Source organism: Helianthus annuus, chromosome 11, assembly GCF_002127325.2.
Source record: "Helianthus annuus cultivar XRQ/B chromosome 11, HanXRQr2.0-SUNRISE, whole genome shotgun sequence".
NCBI lineage: Eukaryota > Viridiplantae > Streptophyta > Magnoliopsida > Asterales > Asteraceae > Helianthus > Helianthus annuus.
Window position 1 is genome coordinate 179,242,761 of NC_035443.2, and position 27,675 is coordinate 179,270,435.

The 27,675-nt window shown below is 40.3% G+C and overlaps 1 protein-coding gene, 1 long non-coding RNA gene and 1 pseudogene across 3 annotated transcripts; 2 read left to right on the plus strand and 1 right to left on the minus strand.

The window, feature by feature from the left end:
* The first annotated feature begins 1,157 nt into the window (after positions 1-1,157).
* LOC110888898 (extensin-like) lies at positions 1,158-2,360 on the plus strand. Its single transcript, XM_022136395.1, has 2 exons — positions 1,158-1,744; positions 1,862-2,360. The coding sequence occupies exons 1-2, from the start codon at positions 1,158-1,160 to the stop codon at positions 2,358-2,360; spliced, it is 1,086 nt and encodes a 361-aa protein (XP_021992087.1).
* Positions 2,361-13,930: 11,570 nt separating this feature from the next.
* Positions 13,931-17,413, plus strand: LOC110891270 (annotated as a pseudogene).
* Positions 17,414-18,067: 654 nt separating this feature from the next.
* On the minus strand, positions 18,068-20,928 carry LOC110891271. Of its 2 annotated transcripts, none has more exons than XR_004873263.1 (2): positions 18,506-20,928; positions 18,068-18,423 (listed from the first exon to the last, which is right to left on the minus strand). It is a non-coding gene; the product is annotated as an uncharacterized LOC110891271 (long non-coding RNA). The 2 variants fall into 2 exon arrangements; XR_002565205.2 differs by having other exon boundaries at positions 20,455-20,891.
* Positions 20,929-27,675: the final 6,747 nt, after the last annotated feature.

The following is a 27,675-nucleotide window of genomic DNA, read 5'->3' on the forward strand; positions in this document are numbered from 1 at the left end:
TTCCTCGCGATTAAACCATATTTACTCTTTGAAACTAACCGGTCTAGGCTTAGGCTATATTAAAGACCCGTTAGGATTCTAATAGGTTATTATAACCTTCGTTCCAGAATAGGAGCCCAGTAAAAGACACGTGCATTTTTGAAATTGTGGTTATACTTGCTCAGGTAAATACTTTTAACTTATTTTCCCTTATACGGGCTTGGGGGTACGGTATATAAAATATCGCTTGGTCGGGCAATTGACCCCATCTCATTAGTAGTTGGGTATTATCAATGTGACCCGTTTAAAAACTTGGTGTTGTTTGTTTTTATGCCTTTGGGAGCTTAATGACCATGTCCCGGATATCCTTGGCATCATTTTTGGCCACGACCTTGACACCCGGGTGTAGGCGTACACCCGGTATTATGTCCATTATTTTAAGGTATTAACGTTGGCTTCCCACCGCGGACTTATACCATGTGGTGTGTCATTTAACCTTAAACCCAATACGACTCGGGCGACTGAACGGTTAACAAACATGTAAATCTTTTACAAGTTTAACTCTGCTTAATTATTCCCAAGTTATAAAAATGTTTTGTGCCTTGTGCATTTAAAACCAATTTTTCAAATGTTTTCAAAATGAGTCAGTTAAATTGTATTTACCAGTGCAAACTGACGTATTTTCCCCAAAAAGATTAAGTGCAGGTGCTATACGCAATAGGCTGGTTTCTCCTTAGCATCGTAGAGTCTCGCAAGCTTTTGGGATGCATATATCTGTTGAACAATTTCTTTCTCTTTATTTTCGATCCGCCTGTGGATCTATTTTGACTGGTTGTGATACTTGATATTACAATTAATAGTTGAAATAAATCTATTTTCATTTGCTTCCGCTGTGCATTATAATTTGTGTTGTTTGACATATGATGATATCAACTACGTCACGTAATCCCCCACCGGGCCCACCGGTGACACGTGGAAATTAGGGGTGTGACAGGTTGGTATCAGAGCCAACACTGAGTGAATTAAACACTAGCCTTTTGTGTTTAATCTTAGTGCACAAATTGCACATTCTTCGAGTTCCAAGTCTAGACATTGAACATAGGACAAACTCTGCTTTGTTTTATTTTGAGTCTTTTATTATATTGTTGTTGTTATCTAAATATTGTATGCAGGTCATCATGCCACCAAGATTCCTTCGCGGTAGAGGCAAAGGACCCGTGTCAGGCCATGATCACGAGGCCGGGCCGTCGCATCGACGTACTCCATCTATCACCATGAGCACGAGCCCGCAAGAGCCATGGAGGCTCTATGTCGAACCAGGAAGGCGATCGGTATCCCTTAGTTCCTCTCCTTCGTACCAACACTCATTTGGGCCCCATTCAGAAAACGAGCCCAACAACCAGCCACCAGCTTTCATACCTCTTCAGAGATCCAATTCTCATCATTCTTTTGGCGACCCAACACCCGTTTTCCAAAGCCGATTTAACCCGGCTAACATTCTGCCAGAACCCGTGGGTTTCAACCCATTTGGACCGGAAGACCACTTTTCAGGGGAGAACGACATGGATGAGGATACCGACCCCGTGGAACCTGCATCAGGAACGCCGAATCATCCCATTGAGATCTCAGATGGGTCATCATTTCATGGATCGCCATATAGCGGACCAGACAGTTTTATGGAAAGGTTCAACCAGTACGATTGGTACTTCACCCCGTCTGAACACTCGCATCATCAGCAGCATCAGGATCCTTCAGTTGGTCAACAGTTTGTGGCAGTCACGCCACCGCCACCACCGCCAGTAGAGCAGCAGCCGCCTCCAGAGCCACCGAGGCGGAGAAGGTCTAATGCACGGATGTCTGTGCGAGGTGGAGTTCGAATCAGTACTCCCCAGCCATCAAGTGGCAGCCATTATCCGCCACTTCAGGAGGAAGAGGACCCATATAATGGTGGTCCGTCGAGCCCTATACCAGATGTTAACTCAGTACCTGTGGTACCACCTTTGGGTTTCGATAACCCAATTCCTGCGTATGCTGGGTCAGCAGCATACAACCCATTCGAGCAGCCAGCGCACACCCACTACAACTACAACTACGGTTATGCGGAGGTAGATCCATACCAAGTAGCTCGGGATTACAATGCCCTTCACCCTGAAGGACCATATGGAGGGACATGGACTACTGGTTACCCGACTTATGGGTACCTGCATCAGCCACCTCCTCCGCCGGTGTATCAGCCGCCGCAGCCACAGATTCAGCAGGAAGTTCTAGAGAGGCTGAACCAAGTTGAACAAGAGGTTCATGAAGACCGCAGAGAGCGGCAAGGTTTCTTCAAAGGGCTGTCAGACCTGCAAAAGGGGAAGTCAAAGAGGAGGGGTCATTAAAAACCCTTGTTATATATTTATGATGTAATTCAGTCCCTGCGTGGACTTGTTATTCCAGTATTCAGCTCCTGCGTGAGCTTGTGGTTTGTATTCTGCTCATGCGTGAGCAAGTTTGGTTAGTTAACCCCTGCGTGGGTTTGTTCTTGTTTCCCGCCCCTGCGTGGGCATTTTCATTTATTTTTAGTAGAAGTCCCGTTTGGGCAATTATTGTACTGATTTAAAACAATTTATGGGATGTTTAAGTTAAGTTTTCATTTTTATTAATTGCATGCATAAATTATGAAAATAAATGAAATACTTAAAAGGATCTACCATTATAATTAATTGGTAAAATCTAAAGTGAACCAAGACCTAGCCTTATAATAAAACAAGGCCAAGATGGTAGTTCCATAATTAGGTTAAGATCCATAATTAACATCTCAAATTAGGACTATTCTGCGTTAATTATTAAAAGAATCTTAGAGGTAAAACCTAGCCTTTGTGTTATTCAAACCTGGTCAAAATGGTATAACCCACATAATAGATTCCAATTATTAACATCTAGTATGTTAATGTTCTTGGCAAACTGTGAATCAGTAAAGTCACACAGGCCATATATCATAAAGGATTAATTTTAAATTCCCTTAAATTATTTAACCACTTCTTTGAAAGTGAAGTGCCTGTGGGCAATAATTAAATGTCCTCCGTGACTAAGGATAGTGGTAGCTTATGGCTCCCTGTTAATTAATGGTAGAGAACTATGATTCGACCTAAAACACCTAGATACTGTAAAATCTTGGTTATTAAATATCCTAATTGTCCTTGTGACTAGGCCTTATGTGCTAATAATAAGAGTATTATAGGATGATAACAACATCCCAATGTTTTAATAAATTAACCTAAAATGGCAATTTAAAACCTTGGTTAATAAAACATAAAATACTATAAAGAGCCTTTAAGTGAAAACCTTGTCTATTAATTATATGTAGCGTTGAAGCTACATGACCAGATCAGAGGAAGCCAATAGCCATCCGGTGGAGAACCGTGATGATGCAAAGTTCCTAGTGACTAGTGCCGAATTAAAAGCAATTGTGAATGAAGCGGTTGAGAAAGCCTTAGCGCGACAATACAGTGAGTACAGTGAAACCCGCAGTAGAACTCTGTCTGCACCGCATGCGAAACCAAAGAATCATTCTGAGATTCGCAACAAGCCGCCACCTACTCCTCCCAAACCTAAGAAAGATGAGGATCGTCATTCCTCAAATGAAAACAGTGTTCACCCCAAGAAGCTTGTGGTTGATGAAGCCCCACGTGCTAAAGGTTGCACGTATAAGTACTTTGTGTCATGTAAACCTAGGGAGTTTACTGGGGAGAAAGGGGCAGTTGATTGTATGACATGGCTTGATGAAATTGAGACGGTGGTAGACATCAGTGGATGTGCTGAGAGGGATATGGTGAAGTTTGCATCCCAGCCCTTCAAAGGTGAGGCTCTAGCCTGGTGGGGAGCATTGATCCAGGCTTCTGGAAAGGCTACTCTGTATAGCATGTCTTGGGAGCAGTTTGTTGCTCTTATCAAGGAAAACTACTGCCCTCAGCATGAGGTTGAGCGTATAGAATCCGATTTCCTATACTTGGTTATGAAGAACCTTGATTGCCAGGCATACCTCACCAGTTTCAACACCCTATCCAGATTGGTTCCTTATCTGGTAACCCCTGAACCTAAAAGGATCGCGCGTTTTATTGGGGGTTTGGCCCCAGAGATCAAGGCCAGTGTGAAGGCCTCGCGACCAGTTACATTTCGATCTGTCACTGACTTGTCTCTGTCTCTCACTCAGGATGCAGCGAGACAGAGAGCTTTAAGAAATGTGGAGTCTGACAAGAGGAAACGTGAAGATGATAATTCACGTAGATCGAGCAAGAAGCATAGGGGAAACCGTGATGGTAAGAGAGGGTTTGAGACAAGAAAGAGTGAGCACCAGTCGGGCGATAGGCCCAAGTGCAAGACCTGTCAAAAGCACCATTTTGGGAGGTGCAGGTTTGAACAGAAATCCTAGTCTAAGATGTGTGGGATATGCAAGTCCTCTGAACACCGGACTCTTGAGTGCAAGAAGTTAAAGGATGCAACTTGTTTCAGTTGCAACGAGAAGGGGCACATCAAGACTAACTGCCCAAAGAATGCCAAGAAGGCGGAAGAAGGAAAGAAGACCAATGCCAGGGTCTTTCAAATGAATGTTCAAGAGGCCATCCAGAACGATAACGTCATAACTGGTACGTTTCTCATTAATGACGTTTTCGCAAGAGTATTATTTGATTCTGGGGCAGATAAGTCTTTTGTGGATAGTAAGTTCTGCGAACTGTTAGGATTGCCTGTTAAAGCCCTTAGTGCAAAGTATGAGGTAGTAGCAGATGGTACCTTAGAAACAGTCTCGACTGTGTTAGATGGATGTGCTATATCCATTAGGAACCACTCTTTTCCTCTATCCCTGCTACCCTTCAAATTAGCCGGTTTCGATGTAGTATTGGGCATGGATTGGTTATCGCATAACCAAGCCCAGATCGTATGCAGTGAAACCCGCAGTAGACACTATCTTCTATCAACTGACCTTGGCGGGCTTTGTCATTATCAACGACATAAATTCTGGGGTCGCGTAACTCAAACACTAGCAAGCAAAAGTGTTTGTGATCCAATATCGGGAAGAAAATAATGTCGTGATTTCGAAAGTCAGGAACATTTTCACCGCTGTTAACCGCACCTTTTATTCCAAGCCGAAACTTGTGCATCCGCGCCTCGACTCCACCTTCCTCAGTTGTTAGCATCCACGGAAACTTTAAGCACAACAGAGAAATTAATAAGGTCAAAAAGTCGCCACACTGTAATCTGTATATACATGACACTCACCACAACTTTAGTACCAAAGAATTGCCTACTGTAAGCCTCCCGTGATTTCCGTTTCTCTTGGAAGTTTAGCACGTCCGCCCAACAGTCGATAATACCATCTGAGACCTCATTGCCAACGTTTAAACTCTTGAACATAGCCCGAGACGCTTCTACATGGGTAGGGCTTCTAAACAGCAACTCCCTGGTTTCAGATGTACAAATTATAAATTAAATTGCATACTTTAACACATGTTATTTTTTATTTAACTAATTTTTGCTACGGTGACCCCCCTACTTACACAGCCATGTGTATCGGACTATCTACATCAACAACCGACGACGAACCCTGTTCCCTCCTGCGGAAAAAATCAAAATATAATGAATTAACTAGTGTGGAACTTGGTTCATGGTTTACACTATTATTATAAAACAATAAACCACGTTCGAGTTCTACTTACACGTTTGCCTCCATTGCCCGCTTCCTACGAGAATGCCCATTTAAAAAGTGCAATGGGCTTTCATCAGCATATATGTACTCCCACAGATTTGCCTCCTTCTTAGTTATTGGCTGACCCATGTCAACAGACCTTATATAGTAAGGTGATCTGTTTGGTTCCGCTGCCACTTTCTCTCGAAAAGGGAGCTTCCTTTTTTGGGCCCCCAACTCAGCCAACATACGCACACGGTTTGCAAGCGGCATATTGTCCTCCACCTCATTCATATCACCCCCACAAAATTCCAGACCAGTTTGCCCTTTGTGGATTGCAATGGCCGGGTCATAGGAGCTAACTGGTTCTACCATTATAACCATACTCAAGTCTGTGGTAGCCTCCATATCGCCTAAAACATATAAAATAAATAACTCACGTAACGCAGTAACGAATATAACACTTTTCACAGTAAATGAATGTATTTCAGCTCACCGGAACGCTCCAGCACTGTTTCTGTCCGAGCCATCTCATCCACCTTCCCACTTGTGCAACCTGCACGTTTGATGCAAATAAGTATATTATAGATGACTCCTACTAACCCATCAATACTGATTTTGTTTAATGCTCTATCGTACCGATTTTCTGTGACACGTCCAATTCACCCCCAATTTGTGTCATTCCAAGACTCCAATTGGGGCCATCTAAATTCCGTTCATCAAAAAACGGATCGGCTTCGCACACTGTGTATATGATTAACACATGTTAACTCACTAAATGATACAGGTAGGGAAGCAGTTAACACATGTTAGAGCATGAAAATCTTTACCGTTCTTTTCCGGCTGCCACACCTCTTCAGCCTCTTTCCCTTTACCCTCGACATCCTGGCCCTTATCGGAAGCTGCGCCCGCGACAGAGTCTACCACCGCGCTACTTCACCCTTGCATATTTACATCAGTTGAATGCATCCCATCATGCTCAATATTACCTTTTTCAGCTGCATAAAACATTCTTATCACATCTCATGCACAACTTAGTACCAGAAGCTGCATAAATAATTACCGTTAAAATCATGGTCACACTCATCAACAGCCCCCTTGCCTTTGCCATCCAGAACCACATGTTCGTCCTTATCATTAACAGCACCTTCCACAGATGCAAACACGACGCCACCACTCTCTTCTTTACTTCCATCAGCTGCAGACCCAACTTCATTCTCAATCTTACTATCTGAAGTTGCATAAACATTTTCGAATAAATTAGACATGGCTAAACATGGCTAAACAAATAAAACAGTTTCCGAAGATTACCTTCATTCTCATTCCCTTCAACCTGTTCGCTATCCTTAACCTCCATCTCGACCATTTTGGCTACCTCTTGATCACAGATAAACCGTGCTTCGTAAATCTCATCCTTTTTGGCGTCATTCGCTTCTAGATCGGTGTTCTGGTGATCATTGTCATTCGCAACCACTTTATTGTCTGTATCCACTCTATATTCATCTTTACTAACAAACTGTATCTCCGAACCACGGTCATCTGTCAAAACAAGATGACCCACGTTAAAACGAATAAAGTAATACAACACACTTTTAAAATCAGACATTCTCAAAGGGTACGGGAACTACCACGTGCACCATGCACTTCTGCTGCTTTAATACGCAGTATTGCACGCATTAAACCCAACGGCTTATGTACTTCTTCAGCATCACTTTTATCCCCGCTTCCTGCTCCTTTATTTTCTTCGGCCCCACCAATAATACAGTCACTTCCACTTGAATTACCAGCATCATGAACAATCTTATCACCTTCGACGACTTGATTTGTTTCTTCCCCAACTTCACTAAACCCCAGTTCTCTCTCTTCCCGTTGCTTCTCAGTCTTGTTGAACTCTATAACATCACAGAAATAATAAATGGGTTTCAGACACGTACGCATATTAGAGGGTAATAAATTTTAACGAGCAACAAACTACGCGTCACCGTCAACGTGTACTTCTAAATCTAAATGTATGATGAAACTGGTAACACATGTTACAGTTTACCTGATTCGTTGCCATCATCCATTTTTCCCCATCAATCTTTATATTTGTCTTCCAGCAATTCGGGGGTTACAAAGCTTGCTTCCATTTCAGGAGCATCCTTTAACTTATTCAGACGGGGAGATCTCCTTACCCGCAACGGCATACCACCTTCTTCCAGCGCTCCGGTACTCTCAGTTCCATCAGCAAGTACGCTTGATTCCCCCGCAACATCAGCTGCAACCACAATAAAATGTTAAACTTTACGATCGTTATCACATTAACATGTGTTAGACTACACATTTCATTCCATAACCTATAGTACAGGGACATAAACTCTTTTCGCGCTATAAACGTACTCTTAAAGTGGTAATACATGTAACACTTTACCTTTTTCTTTGCCACCATCCGTGTATTGTCCACCAAACTTCATATTTGTCTTTCTTCTTTTTGGGGTCACAAACCCTTCTTCTATCTCAGTAACATGCTTTAACTTCCCGAGTCTAGCAGATCTCCTCACCTGACCCGACTTTCCACCATTTTCCATCTTTTCAGCATAGTATTTTCCACCATCATCTACGATTGATTGGCCCGCAACATCAGCTGCAACCCCAAAAAAATATGTCAATCAATACAGGTTGCCACACCGTAAAATGTGTTACAGTGATCACTTTAAGAATGATAACCAACACAACAGGTATCACATTAACACGTGGTTCAGTGTTCATTTCATAAACATTATCAACACACCTTCTGGGGCATCAAAGTCTATTGTTGAAGATCCTACTGCTTTCAATCTACTTTTACTGATTTTTTTGTTTTGTCGGATAAGTGACTTCCTGTACAAGCTCGCTATTGGCGACCCATCCGAAAAATCGTCATCCACGCCATCCCCTACGAAATCGTTTGCACAATGATAAATGGATTCCAAATTATTAAACTAAATAACACAAAGAATAACAGTTACTAACCAGCGTTCTCTCCCTCGTTGATGTGAATTCTTTCATCATTTCTCAAATCTTCCAAGACCGAATTGATCTTGTGTGACGCTAAACCTACCGCTTCATCGTGATCCTCACTTTCACTAACTTTCTTCTCAAACATACTTTCAAACGTTGCCGTCAACGTTTGTACTTCCTCGTCTTCATGGCTCTCCACCAATAGAGATTCTAACATACCCTCAATTTTGACTTTGTTCTTCTTTGTGACATTTATTAACTGTCGTACTATCGTCAACCTCTCCTGTTGAAAATAGTTTTTCAACATTTTGATACCAAGATTATATACTAATTGTAAAAAAACACATGTTAGAGCATATAACTTTACCTCTTTACTTGCCCAGTGTTCCATATTATAGTTTCTGGGACGTGTTAATCCTTTAAACCGTCCTAGTCCAAACCCACCAGCAAGTATTTCAAGCCTTTCTCTCTCTCGCAATCTTTTCAAGTTCCAAAAAGCTAAAGGACACACCGCACTGTCTACCTCCGTCCCCGTGCACTCAATGCTATCAACGTACAACAACTACAAGAAACAACGATCCGTTCAGCCCGGAAATAATAAAGTATTCTAACACATGTTAATTATCTAAAATAATTAAAAGTACACTTACCATCAGAATCGTGAGAGGACCAACGAAGAAACTTTGTGGGTCAAGCCGATTCCAGGTATCTTTACAAGTTCTCAGCTTATCTACAACCAGGTCACACCAGTCTATTGTTGCAAAGTCCATTTCGTCATCCAGATACTCTAAGATTTCTTCCCGTAAACAACTTGTTTATGACAATCAACCAGCACTGCCACAAAACACATTACAAAATCCATCCTGAAATCAAAACTGTCTTCGCCATCGGACTCATCTATCATTTTCACCATCTTTGTTGGAGGCACCATTACACCCGGGTATCTAGCCCTCCAATCCGCAATGGCATCAATCAGCATCGGCAGCTTATCAATCGAACTAATCTTTTGTCCACCAGTCGGAATCCCTAATAACTTATGTATCACTTTCCTGTTCACCTTGATATCACCGGCAGGCGTACATATCACCATTTTATCGGGACTAAAATTGTTCATAACAAAATAACCTAACTTCGCCGGCAAACCATCAACATTGAAAGTTAGCAAACGACCAAAGCCCATTTGCCGGACTGCGTCACGTTGTTGTTCTGTCAATGCCCGTACACACTTATAAAACTGCAGTGGTGCAGATCTTGTCCTTATACCTGGAAATTCATCCTTCTTTGCTCGCTTACGGGCTTTCTGAACCTTTTCCGGTTTGTTACCAACTACCTTTGGTTTCCCTGCTTCACCTTTCCCATTGTCCTCCGAACCCTTCTTCTTTTTGGTCCTTAACGTCCCACCCTTCGATGTAGCCGTCACTTCTGCCCTACTTACTGAAATAACATTTTATACGAAACCACAACAACCCAAAAAATTAGTCTACTTTACAACCACCTATGACAACATCTTTCTAACTCAAACAGTAACATTGATTAGCTACGTTAAAACATGTAACAATTTTTCATTTGTAACATCCAAAAATTTGAAGGGCTTACAAAAATAACTAACCACGGTTTCTTCGCATTACATTGCCAGAATTATCATCGGCACTGTTCTTTTCCCCTGCCAATTATCACATGTTAGTGAATTTTCAAGGTCATGCCCAATTAACACATGTTAATCAAAGCCAACAATATTTAACTAACCACGTTTTCTTTTATTTCCACACCCAGAACTATCTCCGGCAATGCTTTTCTTCCCTACAGTTTCAAACATGTTACTCAGATTTAACTGGATACGCAATTAGCCACTATTGTAACAAAAGGAACTTACCATTGTGATTTTTGTTATGTCCCCGTTTGCTTTCCACACAAGCTTCATTTAGCACCGATAGATTCGTAACGAAAACGATTAGTCCAACAAGACATTATACAAATTATAAACAATATTACTGGTTAACCGTTACCTATTTTCCGTCTTTTCCCATGGCTTGGTGACACACTATCGGTATCATCATACACTGCAAGGCAGCCAACAAAATTCTGTTATGCACAATTTCTTATCCAACACACTATCCATATATAGATCACCTTGAACTATGTTAAAGGTTTAGAGACATAACAATTCTAACCTAACTCCCGTTGGGTCGGACCAAAGTCAGATTGTTGTTTGGAAGGTCCTGGCTTGGGTTCGTCGGATATAATCACAACACTACGGCTCTCAGACCTTTTTTGCCCTAATCTGTGTTTCGAAGTCCTACATATATAAAAGAAAACGGACTCAGGTGCCATTTTCCTATAAATCGGTTGAACAAAACCACCTTTTACATGACCGATTACAACAACTAACCTTTTAATTGAAGTCTGAATCTTCCTTAATCGTTTCAGCTTCACCGACGACGACAATATTATGAACGACTTCCTCATTCTCCAAGTTGGACACTATCGGCTTCTGTGTTAGGGTTCCGGAAGTAGGTTTTCAATGTTTCTTTTTGGACGAGAGAGAAACATGAACATGGGAGTAATGAGTATAATGGGTTGAACATAAAGAAGAAAAAAATTTGAATTTTGTTTGCAGTTCTTGATTAGACGGCTACTGCATGGCAGTGATTTCTGTTTTCCAATGTCTTTGTTGACTTCCGAAAATGCCCTTCACTGGTACTAAATTGCAGTACTTTTATTTCTTTTTAATTTTATTCATACCAAAATAATCATAGCCATTGATCAAGTTTGATGTAAGCTAATCAATGGTTCACAATGGGTTTCCATAGTTTTCTTAAAAAGATAGAGTTTCTTATATAGCCAAGCCCATGAACTCGTAACTCTCAAACTTGAGGTGCTCTTAGATAGAGGTGCACAAAGGACCCGCATTTGGAATAGAATCTGAAAAAAAAAACCCCGAAATAGAATACACATTTTAAGTTCAATACTTATACCTGAAACCGTACCCGATCTATGCCAAAAAAAATATTTGGAACCGGTCGTACCATCTACCCGAACCCGATCTTACCCTATACCCGATATCGGTTTCTTTAAATACCCGATAAAATATCCGAATTTTTTAAGTATATATTTTTTGTTTAGTTTACAACTATTATATTTAAGTTTTTAATAATTGATGCAACTAGTATAAAGCAAATAATTTGTATTTGGGTGAATATATGCTATTGTAATTCATTTTAATTCTTTTTACAAATTACAAACCAAATTTAATTTTTAAACAAATTGGTTTTTGTGTAAACAAAATACCATAAACCAAAAACAATAAAGCTTCCAATGACATTATTGTCATCATCACCAACTGAAAAACATGAAACAACCAAGAACAAAAGCCTAAGAAAATCATTGTAGACCATAAACACAAACTCTAAATTAAATAGTCTCTAATGACGTTATAGCCATCAATTCATCATCACCGACCCATAAGGTAAACAACTGAAAAACAAACAACAACAAAAATTTGTAGCCAAAAATCATGCAACAAAACCACAAACGTTCTCCGATGACACTCTTGTCATCATCACCGACCCAAAAGGTAAACAACTGAAAAACAAATAACAAACAACAACAATATTTTTAGAAAAAAAAAATCATGTAACAAAACCACAAACGTTCTCCAGTGACACTATAGTCATAATCACCGAAACAAAAGGTAAACCAACAAATATAACGTAACAAACAACAACAACAAAAACGTAAAACCAAAAACAAAAAAGTCTACAATGACATTATAGTCATCATCACGGACCAAAAACAACATGCAACGAAGTTACAAATGGGAGAAATAACAAAGCACATATTGGAAAGTAAACAATAATGTAAACTTATCTGATACGTTAGACAAATGAGACTGTCGTAGTAGCAAATAATACATAAATAAATAAAAAATTAAAAATGATGACGTGGGTACTCGGAGATCACAGTCAGCAAAACCGAGGCTAATAACAATCACAAGAAAATAAGAAAGAATACTAAACATAAACTGAAAATAAGAAACTGAAAGTCGAGAGCTGAAAGCTCCCGACGTGAAGCTGATACACCAACGGCTAGTGACAGAGAGCTAAGGTTACGACCTTGGAACTTGAACCTAACAAGTCAAACTGATTAGACTTCTCACTAAAACACATAAAGGTGTCCTTGAGACATACAAACCTGAAACTTACCTAAAGAGGCAAAGCTAACCCTGCAAGCAACGTCAAGAGATGATAAGTTTACCAAGACTAAAAGGTACCAGCTGGCACAAGGCTCCCTTGGAGCAATCTGCCTATAAAAAGAGAGTCTTATTCAACCCAAAGTAAGTCCATCTCTCTCACTCTAAACTTTTATTCTTTCATTTCGCTTAGACTCTTAAGATCATTATAGTGATTCTCATGCCTGAGTCCAAACGCGGGAGGCCACCCATTGATTTCCTTTGATCAGGCTACAAAATTACAACCTTACAACAAACGTAATTCTAAGCCAATGTTGTTACAAAGACAAACAAATGTAAAACACACACACACACACCGATAACGGCGGAGACGTTGCTAGCAAGTTTCTCCGACGAGGGCTCGAGAGAACGCGCTAAAGAAAAAGTGATGACAAAAGGTAAATATTATGCATATAGTGGGATTTCAGAACATATGTAAACTAACCAAGAAAACAACAAAACAAAGATAAACAAAACACAATGTACAAAAAACAATACATAGAAAACCAACAAAATAAAATAAATCTGCAATACATATAAAAACCTTATAAATTAATTAACATTAACATTATATAAATTATTAACTCAACTTATATTTTTTTAACGGTGCCTTTCTTTTTGAGTGATCAAATGTCACACAGTCTAAAACGGCGGCCCTAGCCAAGATCTGCCCAGACTACGTTGTCTTAATCGGACCCGCGTTGGGTTGATCAGACTTGGTTACGGCGTTCCCTCGGAAACCGTACTGCTCCACACGAGTTGCCTCGCTGAAGTAACAGCCGGAAGAAAACTGGGGTGCGGCTCAGGATCGAACCCCCCTCAGTAAGTTTGTCATCCACCACCGATATGATACAAGTGTGAATTAAACTTAAAGTCTCCACCCTCTATTTCGTTGGAAAACCAAATCTTCTACCACTAGACGAACAAATCAGCGCCCTCCAACAAACCTGAAACCCACAACACCACCGGCACCTACCCCCATTCCAATTTAACTTTCACTTCACTTCACTTCATCGATCTTTGATTCAATTTCGAGATACCCAATTCAGAAAGTGTGCAAAGCCTTGTTGATTCAGTAACAAAATCAAATTCCCACAACCCATTTAGGGAAAAAGGTTAAACCTCAGATTATTAGGGTATCAGAACAACAAGAAGAAAATATTAAGAGAAGAAAAGATGGGAACTTGATCTGGAGGCCTGTAAATTGGTTTAAAAAGTTGAGTGATGAATTAAGCTGGAGATTTGTTTTGTCTGTGATTATTGTGTATGGGATTAATCAGGGTATAAGTATAGTTTTACTCTGGGATTATTGGGATACCTTGGATTATCAAGCCTCTTTGGGGTCTTATGACCGATATTGTTCCGATTTTTAGATTAAGGAGACGCCCTTACTTCATATTTGCTGGTATATTGCATTGCACTTCTTACTTTACACTTTTGAGTTTTGGTGCATATTAAAAGCATATACTTGTTTTGTTTGCAAGATTTGATTGGAAGGGTAAAGTTATACAATTTGATGCTTAAATGTTGTTTTTTTGTTCAGCTTTGAATAATGTATAGGAAATCATTGTAGTTTAATTCAACTCAACTCAACTCAGGGGGCGTTTGGCAACTTCTGAATGGTTAAGTATTGAACTAGTAAGAGGTCTGAACCAGTAAGAGATCTGAACCATTAAGAGCCAGTATAATGCTTAACCGTTCAGAGGCAAATGTTTAACCAATTCAGATTTAAGGTCTTAATCATTCAGACCCAGTATAATAATGCTTAACCATTCAGAGGCAATGTCTGAACCATTGCTCATGAAACAAACAGTCTAAACCATTAAGTGCTGAACCAGTAAGAGGAGGTCTGAACCATTAAGAGGTAAACAAACAGCCCAGTGTCGTTAGATATAGATCCAAATTCTGATATGCTTTGATCGAATGGTGTTCCGTTAGAATTTCATCGGTAGTCCTGTTAAATATTGTTAGTTACTTAGTTTCGAAGAGTTATATTATTGCTCCATGATAATATGTTCTAATAGTTTCAGTTAGACTTGGAAAGAATACGACCGGATGGGTCAGGTAAGGTAACAAGTTAAATTGGTTAAAGCTGGAAGCCTGGAAGTTGAAACGGGTCAAAACAGGCCGGCCCGTTTTTAGATTTGTTTTGAATAATCAACGTGGTATTTTTGATTACGATAACATTATTATTCCAATAAGAATACAAATCTTTAATCGATACATTTTAGGAAGTTGTAAGCACTAAAAATAACCCATATCAAGTTATCAACCCATTCACAAGTAAACGGGTCGAAATCACCACATCCAGTTTCACTACCTGGATAATAAATATATTCGTTAAAATAAACTAGTTGCTTAATTGTTTCAGGTTTAGTTGGTTCAATAGCCATGCTGATACCAGCTTTCAGCACAAACTTGCCAGCCGTATGTGCTATATTGTCTTTTATGACAATTGATGCTTGTGTAACAGAAAACAGCATTAGTCATCCTTCTCTTGCTGGGGACATGCAAAGCTTGTGTGGAGTTAGTTCCTCAATCGGCCAACTTGTTGGGTTCGGTTTGAGTGGCGTTCTTGTTTGTTCATATAATCGGACCCCAGGTTCGTTGCTAGTCATTAGTTCGTACCCTAAAATTTTCATTTAATTAGTTTAATACCTTGTGCATGATTATCGACTGTGTTTGTGTGTGTACGTTTCAGGGTGTGGATTGGTTATTTTGGTTGGATTGATGTTGCAAGAACCGCTTGTCCACAGCTATTCTCACAAGCGCGTAAGGTTTTTATTGTTTGGATAATAGATTTTGCTTTTGGAGTATTTAAGGTTTTTATTGCTTCTTGTAGTTGCGATAATCAGTTTTTAGTGTTTCGAAAAACGAATTGTGTTTCTCTTTGTTTAAGGGTTGTTATGCTAGGTGCATTAAAATTGATTATCAAAGAGTAAAACGAAACATACCTTCATTTAACCAAATTTAAATTACTTCCATTTAAAAAGGAGATTTTGACGCTAATTCCAACTTTTACTGATGTCTAGATATGTTCAGGTTTTGCTTACAAACTGCAAAGGTAAGTTCTTTTTGGAAAAATAACTATATTTGTTCAGTTCTTAAAGGTTCACGCTCACCTAATACTTGTAGGACAAGTAACAGGCTCCCTAAGTATTTTAATTCCTAATCGAGCTTTATTTTGTAATGCGTTAACTTTCGTTTTGGTCACTTTAATGGTTTTGCCCCAATCATTTAAAAACGCCCATTTTCCTCCTTAATTATCACCGGTTTGCTCCCCAGCTCTAACTCCATCCATATTGTATGTATGTTAATCGAAAGGGTATTTTTGTAATTTCAAGTTAACATACAAGATCCAAGTACCCTTATGTTATACTTGAAATTACCAAAATACCTCTTGAATATTGATTGAACTATCGTTTTATTCATTTACGTTCTAATATCTATTTAGTTCATGTCAATTATCGGATCATTACAACTGGAATCATCAACATGCACATCCAAACAATGTCTTGTATAATACATTTCTTTGCAGTTGGTTGTTTTGTTCTGATTATTTTTACTAATTATCTTGCACCATTGTATGGTCTTATGCAGGTAAGGCAAAAGTTTCTTGATGCTATGGTGACGGCCCTGAAAACACCGGAAGTTTGGAGACCGTGTTTGTATATGTATCTATCACTTGCACTAGGTGTGAGTATTCATGAAGGAATGTTCTATTGGTACACCGACGCAAAAACGGGCCCATCATTCTCACAGGTTCACCCAAATCACCTTTTTCCATAAATTTCAAAATTTTACGTACAAATCTATAACCGGTATGTCGTTTCATGCAGTAGGAGGTTATCGGATCCATATTCTCAGTGGGTGCAGTCGGGTCCCTTTTGGGTGTTCTTCTATACCAAAACGTGTTCAGAAGCCACCCGTTTCGCGGTGTATTATTTTGGACCCAATTGCTCTACGGTGCTTCAAGTCTTCTCGATTTAGCTTTGGCAACGTACCCGATTACATATTCGTAGTAATGGACGAAGCGGTTTCCAAAATGATCGGGCGTCTCCGATGGATGCCGCTTCTTGTTCTCAGCTCCAAACTATGTCCCTCCGGAATCGAAGGCACTTTCTTTGCTTTACTAATGTCAATCGATCATATCGGGACGCTTACATCATCATGGGCGGGAAGTGTTTTGCTTCATGCCTTAAATGTCACAAGAACTCGGTTTGATAGTTTATGGGTTGCGATTTTCGTTCCAAGTATCGCGAGAATTCTTCCGATTGGGCTTTTGTTTTTAGTGCCCAGTAACGATCCGAATTCGACTATTCTTCCATCCGAATTGCTGACGACAAAAAAGGGCGATGACGTATTGGAATCGGGAGATTCGGAAATGATCTCTTTGGTTCACAATAGCATGTGATTGATGGTGGATTGCTTCCATACATTCATAGTTTTGTAACTTGTGTACTTATGTCTTTTAAGTTTATAAAAGTACACTCATTTTCTTTATTTCTTAAACTTCTTGTAGGAATATGATCTTTTCTTCAACTAAAATTAGTTTTTTGTAAGTGCACTATATACTTATGTGGCTAATTTTGTAAACTGTTGAGTAGGGCTGCAAACGACCTTGTTCGTGTTCGTTTGTTAAGAAATATATGTGTTCGCGAACCGTTCACGAACACTTATCGAACGAGATTTTATGTTCGTGTTAGTTTGTTAAGGAAATGAACTTGTTTGTGTTCGTTTGTGTTTGTTTGTTAATTTTAAGGCAACGAACGTTGACGAACACAAATGAGCACAAACTAATGTTCATGAACACAAATAGAAACAGACGAACACAAACAATCGTTCATGAACAGAATATATAATACACCGACACTTATTAGATATTTAATTTGTCGGAATTTTGAAGTATTTAAATAAATATAAAAACTAAAAACACTAATGAAGTATTGAACACAAACGAACACGTTATCGAACGTTCACGAACATAAACGAACGAACACGACCTCTGTTCATGTTTGTTCATTTAACTAAACAAACGAAATTTCTTGTTCGTGTTCGTTTGTTTAGTAAACAAACGAACTTCCCGCCGAACGGTTCACGAACTGTTCGCCGAACGTTTGGTTCGTTTGCAGCCCTACCGTTGAGTTACTGATTATTAATTTTTATTAATTACTAAAAAAATAAATTTAACACATTTATACATGTATCATTACACCTTTAGTTAACAAATATTAATACTTGCAGTACTTTTTATACATATATAAAAAAACAAATTATACATGTAATTTGATACATTTGGTGCTATATCTATAAATATTTTGGTAGCTCTCCATATGCCAAACAAACAAACAAATAAATAACAGATGTAAACTTGTGGAAGTTCATCCTCTTCTATGTTCTCAGGAGGCTCCTGAAGCATGTTCATCAACATATCAACCTGGTTCTGCAACAAAGCATTTTGTCGTTCCACATCCGCACGTTTACTTCTTTCGTCCAGCAGCTGCAATTGAAGATGTTCCAGGACGCGCGAGTCCTCTTCCAATTGCTCGTTTAGGCCGTCGATCTCTCTATCCTGTTACATTCATTCATGTTCGTTCAGTAATCCACACGCTGTTCAATGTTCAATACTTCAAGGCGATAAATGGCAAGTGTACCTTTCGGTTCAATTCTTATTTAGGTGTGGAGTACACGCTCGAGGCAACTGATGGCTCACATTGATATAACCACTAACTGCCAATAGTTATGACCAGGGGCGGTTCTTAGAAGGTCACTGGCAGGGCCACGGCCCGGGCAAGTTTTTCGGCCGTAGTGCTAATTTTTCGCATTTCGAATGAAACTTTTTATATATACTATGTTTGGCCCGGGCTTGCCCGGGCTTGCCCGGGCTTTTTTTAGTGCCCTTGTCTTTCGGCCCTGGCACGTTCAACGGGCAAGATCAGCCACTGGTTATGACTGACTTCAGTTGCACTCTTACACAAAGAGAGGCGACGTTTCACCCCAACCATTGTAATGGCTCCACCATAAATTAAGCATAGAAGAATACATCTTCTTTAAAATACATAGAAGAGTATATCGTTCTTTAAAATACATAGAAGAATATATCGTTCTTTAAAGTACACTTTGTGTTATCTGATTATTGATTTCGTGTACCCATGAAATACCTACAATTATGATAATGCTATAAGATCATTATCAAACTTACTAACTTTATTAATTTCTAAATTTTTGTTGGTCTTTCAAAAAAAAAAAAAAAAAAAAAAAAAAAAAAAAAAAAAAAAACCTTTATTAATTCCTAAGTGGTTAGTTGGGTAGGGAAGATAATAAAACTTCAACAACTTACCAACTTTATTAGATTCAAGTGGCACAAAAAAAATATTATAATATTTAATTACAAGTAGTTTATTGAATAAATTAGTAGTTTATAGAATTATAAATTATAATCAAACTTTTACTATAACGTTATTAATTTCAATTGATTAGTTGGGGAAAAAGTCGTAGTTGTAACTTTGTTTAAAGGTTACTGAGAAAAGTAAGGCCCTTTTATTTTGAAAAACAAAGAGCACACACGAGGGTAGTTTTATTATTATTATTTGCAGTCACCGTGGCTCGTGGTCTGTTCAAAATAAGGAAAAGTCTTTGAAGTATCAAAATGTACACCCGGTCTTTTAAAAGAACCGTTGAACTCTTTTTAAAATACTATCTTATTCTTTAATCTAATTTTACTTCTTTTTAAATAGTTTGTTGAAAATTGTAATTGACCATAAAACATTTGTATTGTATGTAGTGCATTAAATGAAATAATAATGAGGTATGTTGATATGTAACCGTCTTATGCGCTACACTTATGATAAAACATGAGTTCTTAAACATAAGATTGGTTCTAAAATGCACTCTCATCAATATATCACGCTTGTTACCAATTAATAGAATTATGTTATTGTTGTTTTTATTATCACTAAAAAAAAAACCCAATTACATGACTTGTGTTTGTATGGAACTCTAGAATTATTATTTACATATACAATTACAAGATAGGGGAATAGTGTCAGGCAGCTGCCTAGCACTCCCCCATTCGACCAACCTTTTTTAAATTTTATTTTATTTTCAGTTTAAAATTACGCTTTCGTCCTTCATTTAAAAATACGTTCTTGCCCCAGTTCAAAATAAAATTATAATTTCGCCCCTAGCTCAAAATTACGCTTTTACCCTCGGTTCAAAAACTCATTTTTAATTTTGTTCTCAGTTTAAATTTACGGCTTTGCCCTTCGTTTAAAATTACGGTTTTGCCCCCAGTTCAAAATAAAATTTTTGTTTTCCCTCTACCTTAAAATTATGATTCTGCCCTCAGCTCAAAATTACGTTTTTGCCCACAGTTCAAAATAAAATTATGATTTTGCTCTCAATTTAAAATTATGATTTCGCCTCTAACTCAAAATTGCCCCGCAACGCGGACGGGGCAAAAACTAGTTTATAAATAATTTTCGACAACAGGGGCATAGATCTAATATTATTACTCACAATTAAACCCGTATCTTTGCACACTAATATAAAAATCATTGAAACACACAATGAAATGAAAGGGTCAATAATAATAATAAGTTACCTGATCTCTTACGAGATTTCCAGAATACCGGAGTGGAAGTTACCGGAGAGAAGCCATTAACAACCACCTTATTATCTTCTTCCATTTCTCCACTGAACAACAACAACTTCACCAATCAACTTTAATCCCTTTTGTTATTACAAGAATGTTTTCAAGAGATAGAGAGTTTTGCTTTGCTTTGCTTTGGTTTCTTCTTCTGATTCTGATATTGTTTGTTGGTGTTGGTCTTGTAAAACGTGTAGTTGTCGCTTACCCACACGAGTTTTTAATGGTGCCGATGATGTGAATTTTGACGGTCAGGATGTTGTAGAAGTTGGGTTCGTCTGCTTTCTTATTACTCTATCCACGTGGGACCACTTCCTGCAACAAGGGAATATCAAACTCTATTGCATTTACCAAATTGCCCCGAATGTTGTGCGACAAGACTCAAGAAGCGTGGGCAGAATGGTCAACAAAGTAATGCTTCTGCTAAAATCTAAAAAGTACTCATTTGACACACATTTCTATACAGATCTTTTTTTTTTTTGAACGGCAGATTTTATTAGAAAACCAACTAGCAAGATGCTAGCAAAAGATACAGACAAATAAAATTACAAGAAGTTGAAATTGCACCATTTTGCCCACTCTAAATCACTTATTTTTGCTCTATGTTTGATCCAAAGAAAACTCTTAGCCTTTATGTCCGCCAATAGTCTTGATATGTCCACTCTTTTGCCCGAGAAAATTACCTCGTTACGTAGATTCCATAGGTACCAACACGTTGTTAAGATAATAGCGTGTATCATTTTCTTTGTTCTGGACGTCTTGGTTGAGTGCTTATGCACCTGAAGAAGATCCGATATAGTGAATGCATAAATTGGTGGGATAGAGAGCCATCTGGACACCAAATGCCATATCACGGAACTGACATAACATGATCCAAAAATGTGCTCGACCGTTTCATCCTTTTCACAGCATAACGGACAGGTGACCGAATCCATGGTGATGTTCCTGCGTGCTAAGGCTTCCTTGGTAGGTAAGCGATCGAGGTTCATTCTCCACCCGAAGATGTTGACTTTGCGAGGGACCCATCGGTTCCATTCAAATCTATCTAGGTTACCTGATGTATTATTGTTCTGAAGCATCGATTTAATTTCTTTTACCGAGAATACGTTTGCATGTTCAGTCGTCCAGCCCCATGTATCCGAAGAGTCAGATATAATAACTTGAGAGATGATTACATTTAGTTCAGCCAATTCCGCTAGCTCCTGGTCCGAAGATGGTTCCCGAGCCCAATTCCATCTAGGCCCATTTACCAGCCCGTTTTCGCCCACATCCAGCCTGTCTCGCACCCTGCAGCCTTTGAGTTTTTCCAGCCCAAAGAGTGCTGAAAATCTCGATTTAAGCGGTAGCCCAGTGACCCACGAATCGGTCCAGAATTGAGTGTTCCAGCCATCCCCGATATTGCTTACGATGAGATTGCAGAGGTGAATGTTTTTACTGTTGAGGATGTGTTCTTTTTTTACGATGTTTTGCCATACGCCCGATAGACCCTTCCTTATAGGTAGAAAATTCCCATGTTTTGGATTGTAGTGGATAGCCATAACAACTTTCCTCCAGAGTCTCCCGGATTCCGATTTGAAGCGCCAAGCCCACTTTGACAAAAGACTGTGGTTTGCATCTCGAAGTGAGTTAAGGCCGAGACCCCCCATTGAGACCGGTTTCGTGACAATTTCCCACTTAACCCAATGCATTTTACTGCGAACATCTGTGCCTCCCCATAAGAACCTTCTTCTAAGTTTCTCAAGTTTGTCTATTACGTTCCCTGGAGCTTGATATAGTGCGAAGTAGTATAGTGGTAGTGAGTCAAGAACGGATTTAATAAGGGTTAGTCTGCCCCCAATAGATAAGGTGGTTGCTTTCCAAAGCGAGAGCCTATTTTGAAAGGTTTCAATGACGGGAAGCCAGTTGTGATATCTATTCATATTTCCACCAACCTTGAGCCCAAGATACACGAAGGGTAGTGAACCATGGTTACACCCGAGTAGAGAAGACATATAATTATCTTCGGCTAGTGTTGTACCAATACCATAGAGACATGATTTATGAAGATTTATCTTTAAACCCGATATTAGATAGAAGCATCTCATGAGCCGATTGATGTTGATGACGCTTTCGTCTTCCCAAGTACCAAATAGCATCACATCATCCGCGAAGATGAGATGTGATATGTTGGGGCCATCGTTCGGAAGTTGGATACCCTTTATAAGACCCGCCTCAGATGCACTTGTCATGAAGCTAGAAAAAGCTTCCATGGCAAGGATGAAAATGAAGGGGGAGAGAGGATCTCCTTGTCGGACACCCCTAAAGCATGAGAATTCCGTCGTCGGGGAGCCATTGACAAGGACCGAGGCTCGAGAGAAGGCAAAGATTCCTTTAATCCAAAGTCTCCATAAATCAGGGAAGTTCATTTGCTGAAGGACTGCATCAATAAAGCTCCAACTAATGGTGTCAAAAGCCTTCTCAAAATCAATTTTGAAGAAGAAGGCTTTCAATTTCCTACATTTGACCCATGAAATGATCTCGTTTGTGATTAGCGGCCCGTCTAGTATGTTTCTATCCGAAAGATAGGCTGATTGTTCTTCCGAAATAACCGAGTTTATAACCCGTTTCAGCCGATTGGCGAGTACCTTAGAGATGACCTTGCTGATACATCCAATAAGGCTGATGGGCCGGAAGTCGTTTAGACTTGTTGGGTCATCGACTTTGGGGATGAGAGTAATGAAGGAAGAACTACATCCTTTGGAAATGGTGCCCGAAGAGTGAAATCTTGTCATGATGCTAAAGAAATCTTCTCCGAGTAGATCCCAGTAGTGCTTGATGAAGGTGAAGTTGAAACCGTCAGGGCCGGGTGCTTTATCGCCACCACAATCCCAGACAGCCTGCTTTACCTCCGCAAACGTGAATGGAGAGATTAGAGAGGTACCTTGTTCATTCGAGAGGCTTTTTAAGTGATGGCATGTGAAACTTGGTCTTTGGTTGATTGGTTCCGAAAATTTATTTTCGAAGAAGGAGCGAACTTCCTGTTTTACTAGTGTGGGATCGGTGCACCACTCTTCATTGATTAACAGCCCGTTTATACGACTTTTCGAAACCCTACAGTTTATGAAACCATGGAAAAAAGCCGAGTTTTCATCACCGTCAATGGCCCACTTGACCCGAGATTTCTGTTTCAGCTCACTTGTTTTGGCGTTTCTGATTTCAGTAACAATACGTTTGTGATGTGCATAATCATCTACTTCCGAGTCAGTAAGATCGCGATGTTCACAGGTAGCGTCCAGTTCTTTCAAGGCATCTAGGGAAGCTTGGAGGGCAACTTCTTCACCTGATTTGTTGTTTTTATTCCAGTCTTTGATAGCGTTCTTAATGTTTTTAAGCTTTCCGGCTAGCACAACATCCGGTGGTCCGACAATGGTGAGATTGTGGACTGCTCTTCGAACTATGTCTTCAAATCCAGGTTTGGATAGCCACGAATTGAAAAATTTAAAAGGGATACGCCCGTAGTCAAAGGGGGTGGTGTTCAAGATAACTGGGCAGTGATCCGAAAGGTTTCTCGGCAGGACCCGGAGAGTAGCTGTCGGCCATAAGTTCCAGAATTTGCTGCAAACCAACATTCGGTCCAGTTTACTAAGTTTGTTCCCCCCGTCTAGCCATCGAGTGAACTTTGATCCATTCATAGCATATTCTGATAATTCGGCTTCATATATGAAAGAATTGAAGTCCGAGGCCGATCCAGGATCGAAGTGACAGTTCCTTTTCTCATCGGCGGACCTCACTTGGTTGAAATCGCCAAGGATAATCCAAATGCCTTCCTTGTTGGATTTTGATTCTAGGATATTATTCCACAAATTCCTTTTTGCTTGGGCCGATTGGGGAGCATACACGTTTAGTATGTTTATTGTTTCTTCGAACCCCTTAATTGTACCGGATAGAAGAAGAAAGTTCCTGTTTTTTATGGTTTCAATCTTAGTGAAGATTGTTGGGTCCCATATGCAAGCAATACCACCAGATCTCCCCTCCGAGTTGACCCAGTCTGCTTCCATTGGAGAGCCACCCCAGAAACTAGCAAAGTTAATCCTTGAACCCTCTGCATACATCGTTTCTTGAATGGCAATAAAGTTTATTCCATTCTCAGATTTGAGTTTCTTGATCCAAGTTGCCTTGTCAGCATTGCCGACTCCCCTGATGTTAATGGTCATGAAATTCATTGATCACCTTTGTTTTCTCCTTCTCCCCTGATCAAATGGCCAATATAAGCGGTGTTATTCTCCACCTCCATACCTGTGATATTACCAATTTTGATTGTAGCCGCGATTTCTTCGATGAGGTCATCAACAAGATTATTTGTAGCCTGCCCGACTTCGTTGTGAACATCGTTGCTGGGGTTAACCGGATCGAGGTTGTTTGGGGTTTGCCTGACATCACCCTGTGTCTCGTTTCTTTCACTGCCCGGATTTCCAATGGGGCGGAGGTTTTCGGGGTAGGGGGGGAGTGGATAATAGAAGGGAGAGGAGGTGGGTTCAGGGCTTAGATTTCTTGGCCTTTTGCAAGCTGGTTGCCTAGGACTAATTGAAGGCCCAGAAAGAGAATCGTTGGGCTTGGTGTAACGAGGCCCAGCCCCATTCTTCCGGTTTTTGACGTTTGCGGTTTTGGCAGCCGGGGGCCCACTAGCAGTAAATTCCACATGTTCCGTGCTTACCTTGTCAGCCAAATCCTTGGGAATGTTTTCATGGGGAGTGGAGGAAAGTACAGGTTCCGAAGCATTAATTGTATTGACATTGCACGTGTTCTCATCCATGCCTGATGTTCCATTTTCCCGATGTGACCTTTCTTCTCCCGACTTTTTGTTTTCCCCAGTTTTTGCCCTTCCGTCAGTCGGAGCTTCATCCTTTTCGAGTGGCCGTTTTGGGATACCCGTGCTTCCGACAAGAAAATCCGGGATCCATTCCCTTAGCACCTCAGAGATCCATACTTTGTGCTCTACTCCATCCCACGTGATAGACATTTCCTCTTTCACCTCCCTTCCGGAGTTCACTAGGATTCCAACCATTTCATACGAAAGGTTGCAATCTTTATCCGTGGCTCCAGAAGGGGAGATAACTGCTCCAAACGTTCCAGCTATCATATCGAAGGTGTTTTTGTCCCATGCATGCACAGGAACCCCCTCAATACGTAGCCAAGCGATACGATCCACAAACCCTTCATTACCCAACCATGGAGCTATCGAGGAGAACCATTTGGATTGTCTTTCCTGATAGTGGTTAAGGAAGGCCTCACAATGACGTTTGAGTGAGAAGGTTAAGAGGACCCTGAGACCCCCCAAGTATCTAAGACCTGACAGGAATTGATGCATGTTTCCAATGATGTCAGCCAGATTGCAAAGAATCTCAAAACTCTTAGCTTCCGCTATTATTGCCGTCCCTCCCCATGCACGTATCGTCTTCGAGTAAACATTTTGGAAATCAATCGTTTTCTGCTTACCAGCACCGCCTCCGGTCAGTACATCCGAGTAGGATCTGACACCTTCTTGCCCCGAGAACTGATGGTTGATCTTGACGTGTGTTTCCTGTTGTGGTGGTGGGCGATTAGGAGGCGGATTGTTTCTCGTTTGTTCGTTGGTAGAGAAGGGTAACCCATCTCTCCTGAACCTAGCCATGTCAACGGACAGTTTTGCACCCTTCATTTTAATCTTGTTGAGCACTTCAAGGAGTTTGCTCAAGTCTTTGACGTCTTCGAACCTTACAAACGCGAAGCGATTTCCCCCTTTACCGGACTTTTTGGGTATGAATACATCTTTGAGATTCCCAAATACCTGGAATTCTCTCCAGAGTTCGCCCCTCGTGCAGTACCCAGGCAGGTTTGAGACAAAGAAGGTGGTTGTGTTATCAAATTCAAAGTGCAATTTTTTGTTATATTGTTGGTATCTCGTCTGTCTTCGCTTGCTGGTTACCTGGTTCCATGGCCCGTCACCATCCATGGTATTCTGACGTGGGGGGGGGAAGACTAACCGACACCACCAAGCCAAGCCAAGTGCAGAGCCCCGCTAACAAACTCGTTATGGTCGGCAGAAAGAAATCCGCAAGACCAATCACCGGCTGTTATACAGAGCCTGGACAGAAGCCGGGTAGAATGGGTCGACGTCAGAGAGGGAGAGATGACCAGAGATCTGGGGGGGAGACGAAACGACACCTTCAATCCAGTTTAGTGCAGAGCCTCGCTAACAAACTCGTTATGATCAGCGGAGGTCAATCCACAGGATCAAGCACAGGCTGTTATACGAAGCCCGGACCTCGCCGGAGAGGGAGGGTCGTCGCCGGAGGAGAGAGGAGGCCGGGGGGAGGTGGGGGGGAGGAACGATACATACAGATCTTTTAACTTCAAATAACACCCAAAATTAACCATACGCAATACAAATAAAACGGATCCAAAGCAAGCGAGTGAATTTTACCTTACCGTACTGCTATACCTTCAGACGAGTGAGGGCTTTCCCCAGTTCAAGAGAAGTGTTCCCGATGTAATGAATTTTAGTAGCCCATTTAAAGGATTCCTTGGCCGTTAAAAAAAATGCATCGGACTAAATAAAAATTGTGGTCATATTTCCTGACCTGCCCAGGTAATCGTGAACGGAACATCATGGTAGTAAACCGATCCTCCCGTTACTAACGTGGAGACCCAAGTAACAAAATAACCAAAGAGCAGGGACATGATAACATTATTTGGTTTGGATAGTCCCAAGGTATACATGGACGGACCATCCATGTTGTAAATGTTAGACTATATCTGATGTATACTTAAATATTATTTAGGTATACACTAGACATACTCTAAGACCATGTGTAGTGGTGAGTGAAACAAAGGCCTCACGCTTGGACATGAAATGATACATGGCGTCTAGTCAGCAAAGAGACTTGAAGTTAAAAGAGGTGTAGTGGGGCTTGAACTCTTGCAATGATTAGATATTATAATAGAATTAAAATAAAAAAACCATCACAAAATTATATTGGTCATCCAAATTGAATCTGGTGTTTTAATAAACACGCCCAGCATAAAAAATACAAAAAAAACGCCCATGGGTGGGGTGTTGTGGGCATGTTTGGCCTTTTTTTTGGCCCTCCACGCCATTCCCCTAACCACTACAGGTGGTCTAATAGTGAACAACTCATGTTGATTCTTAGACCAAAG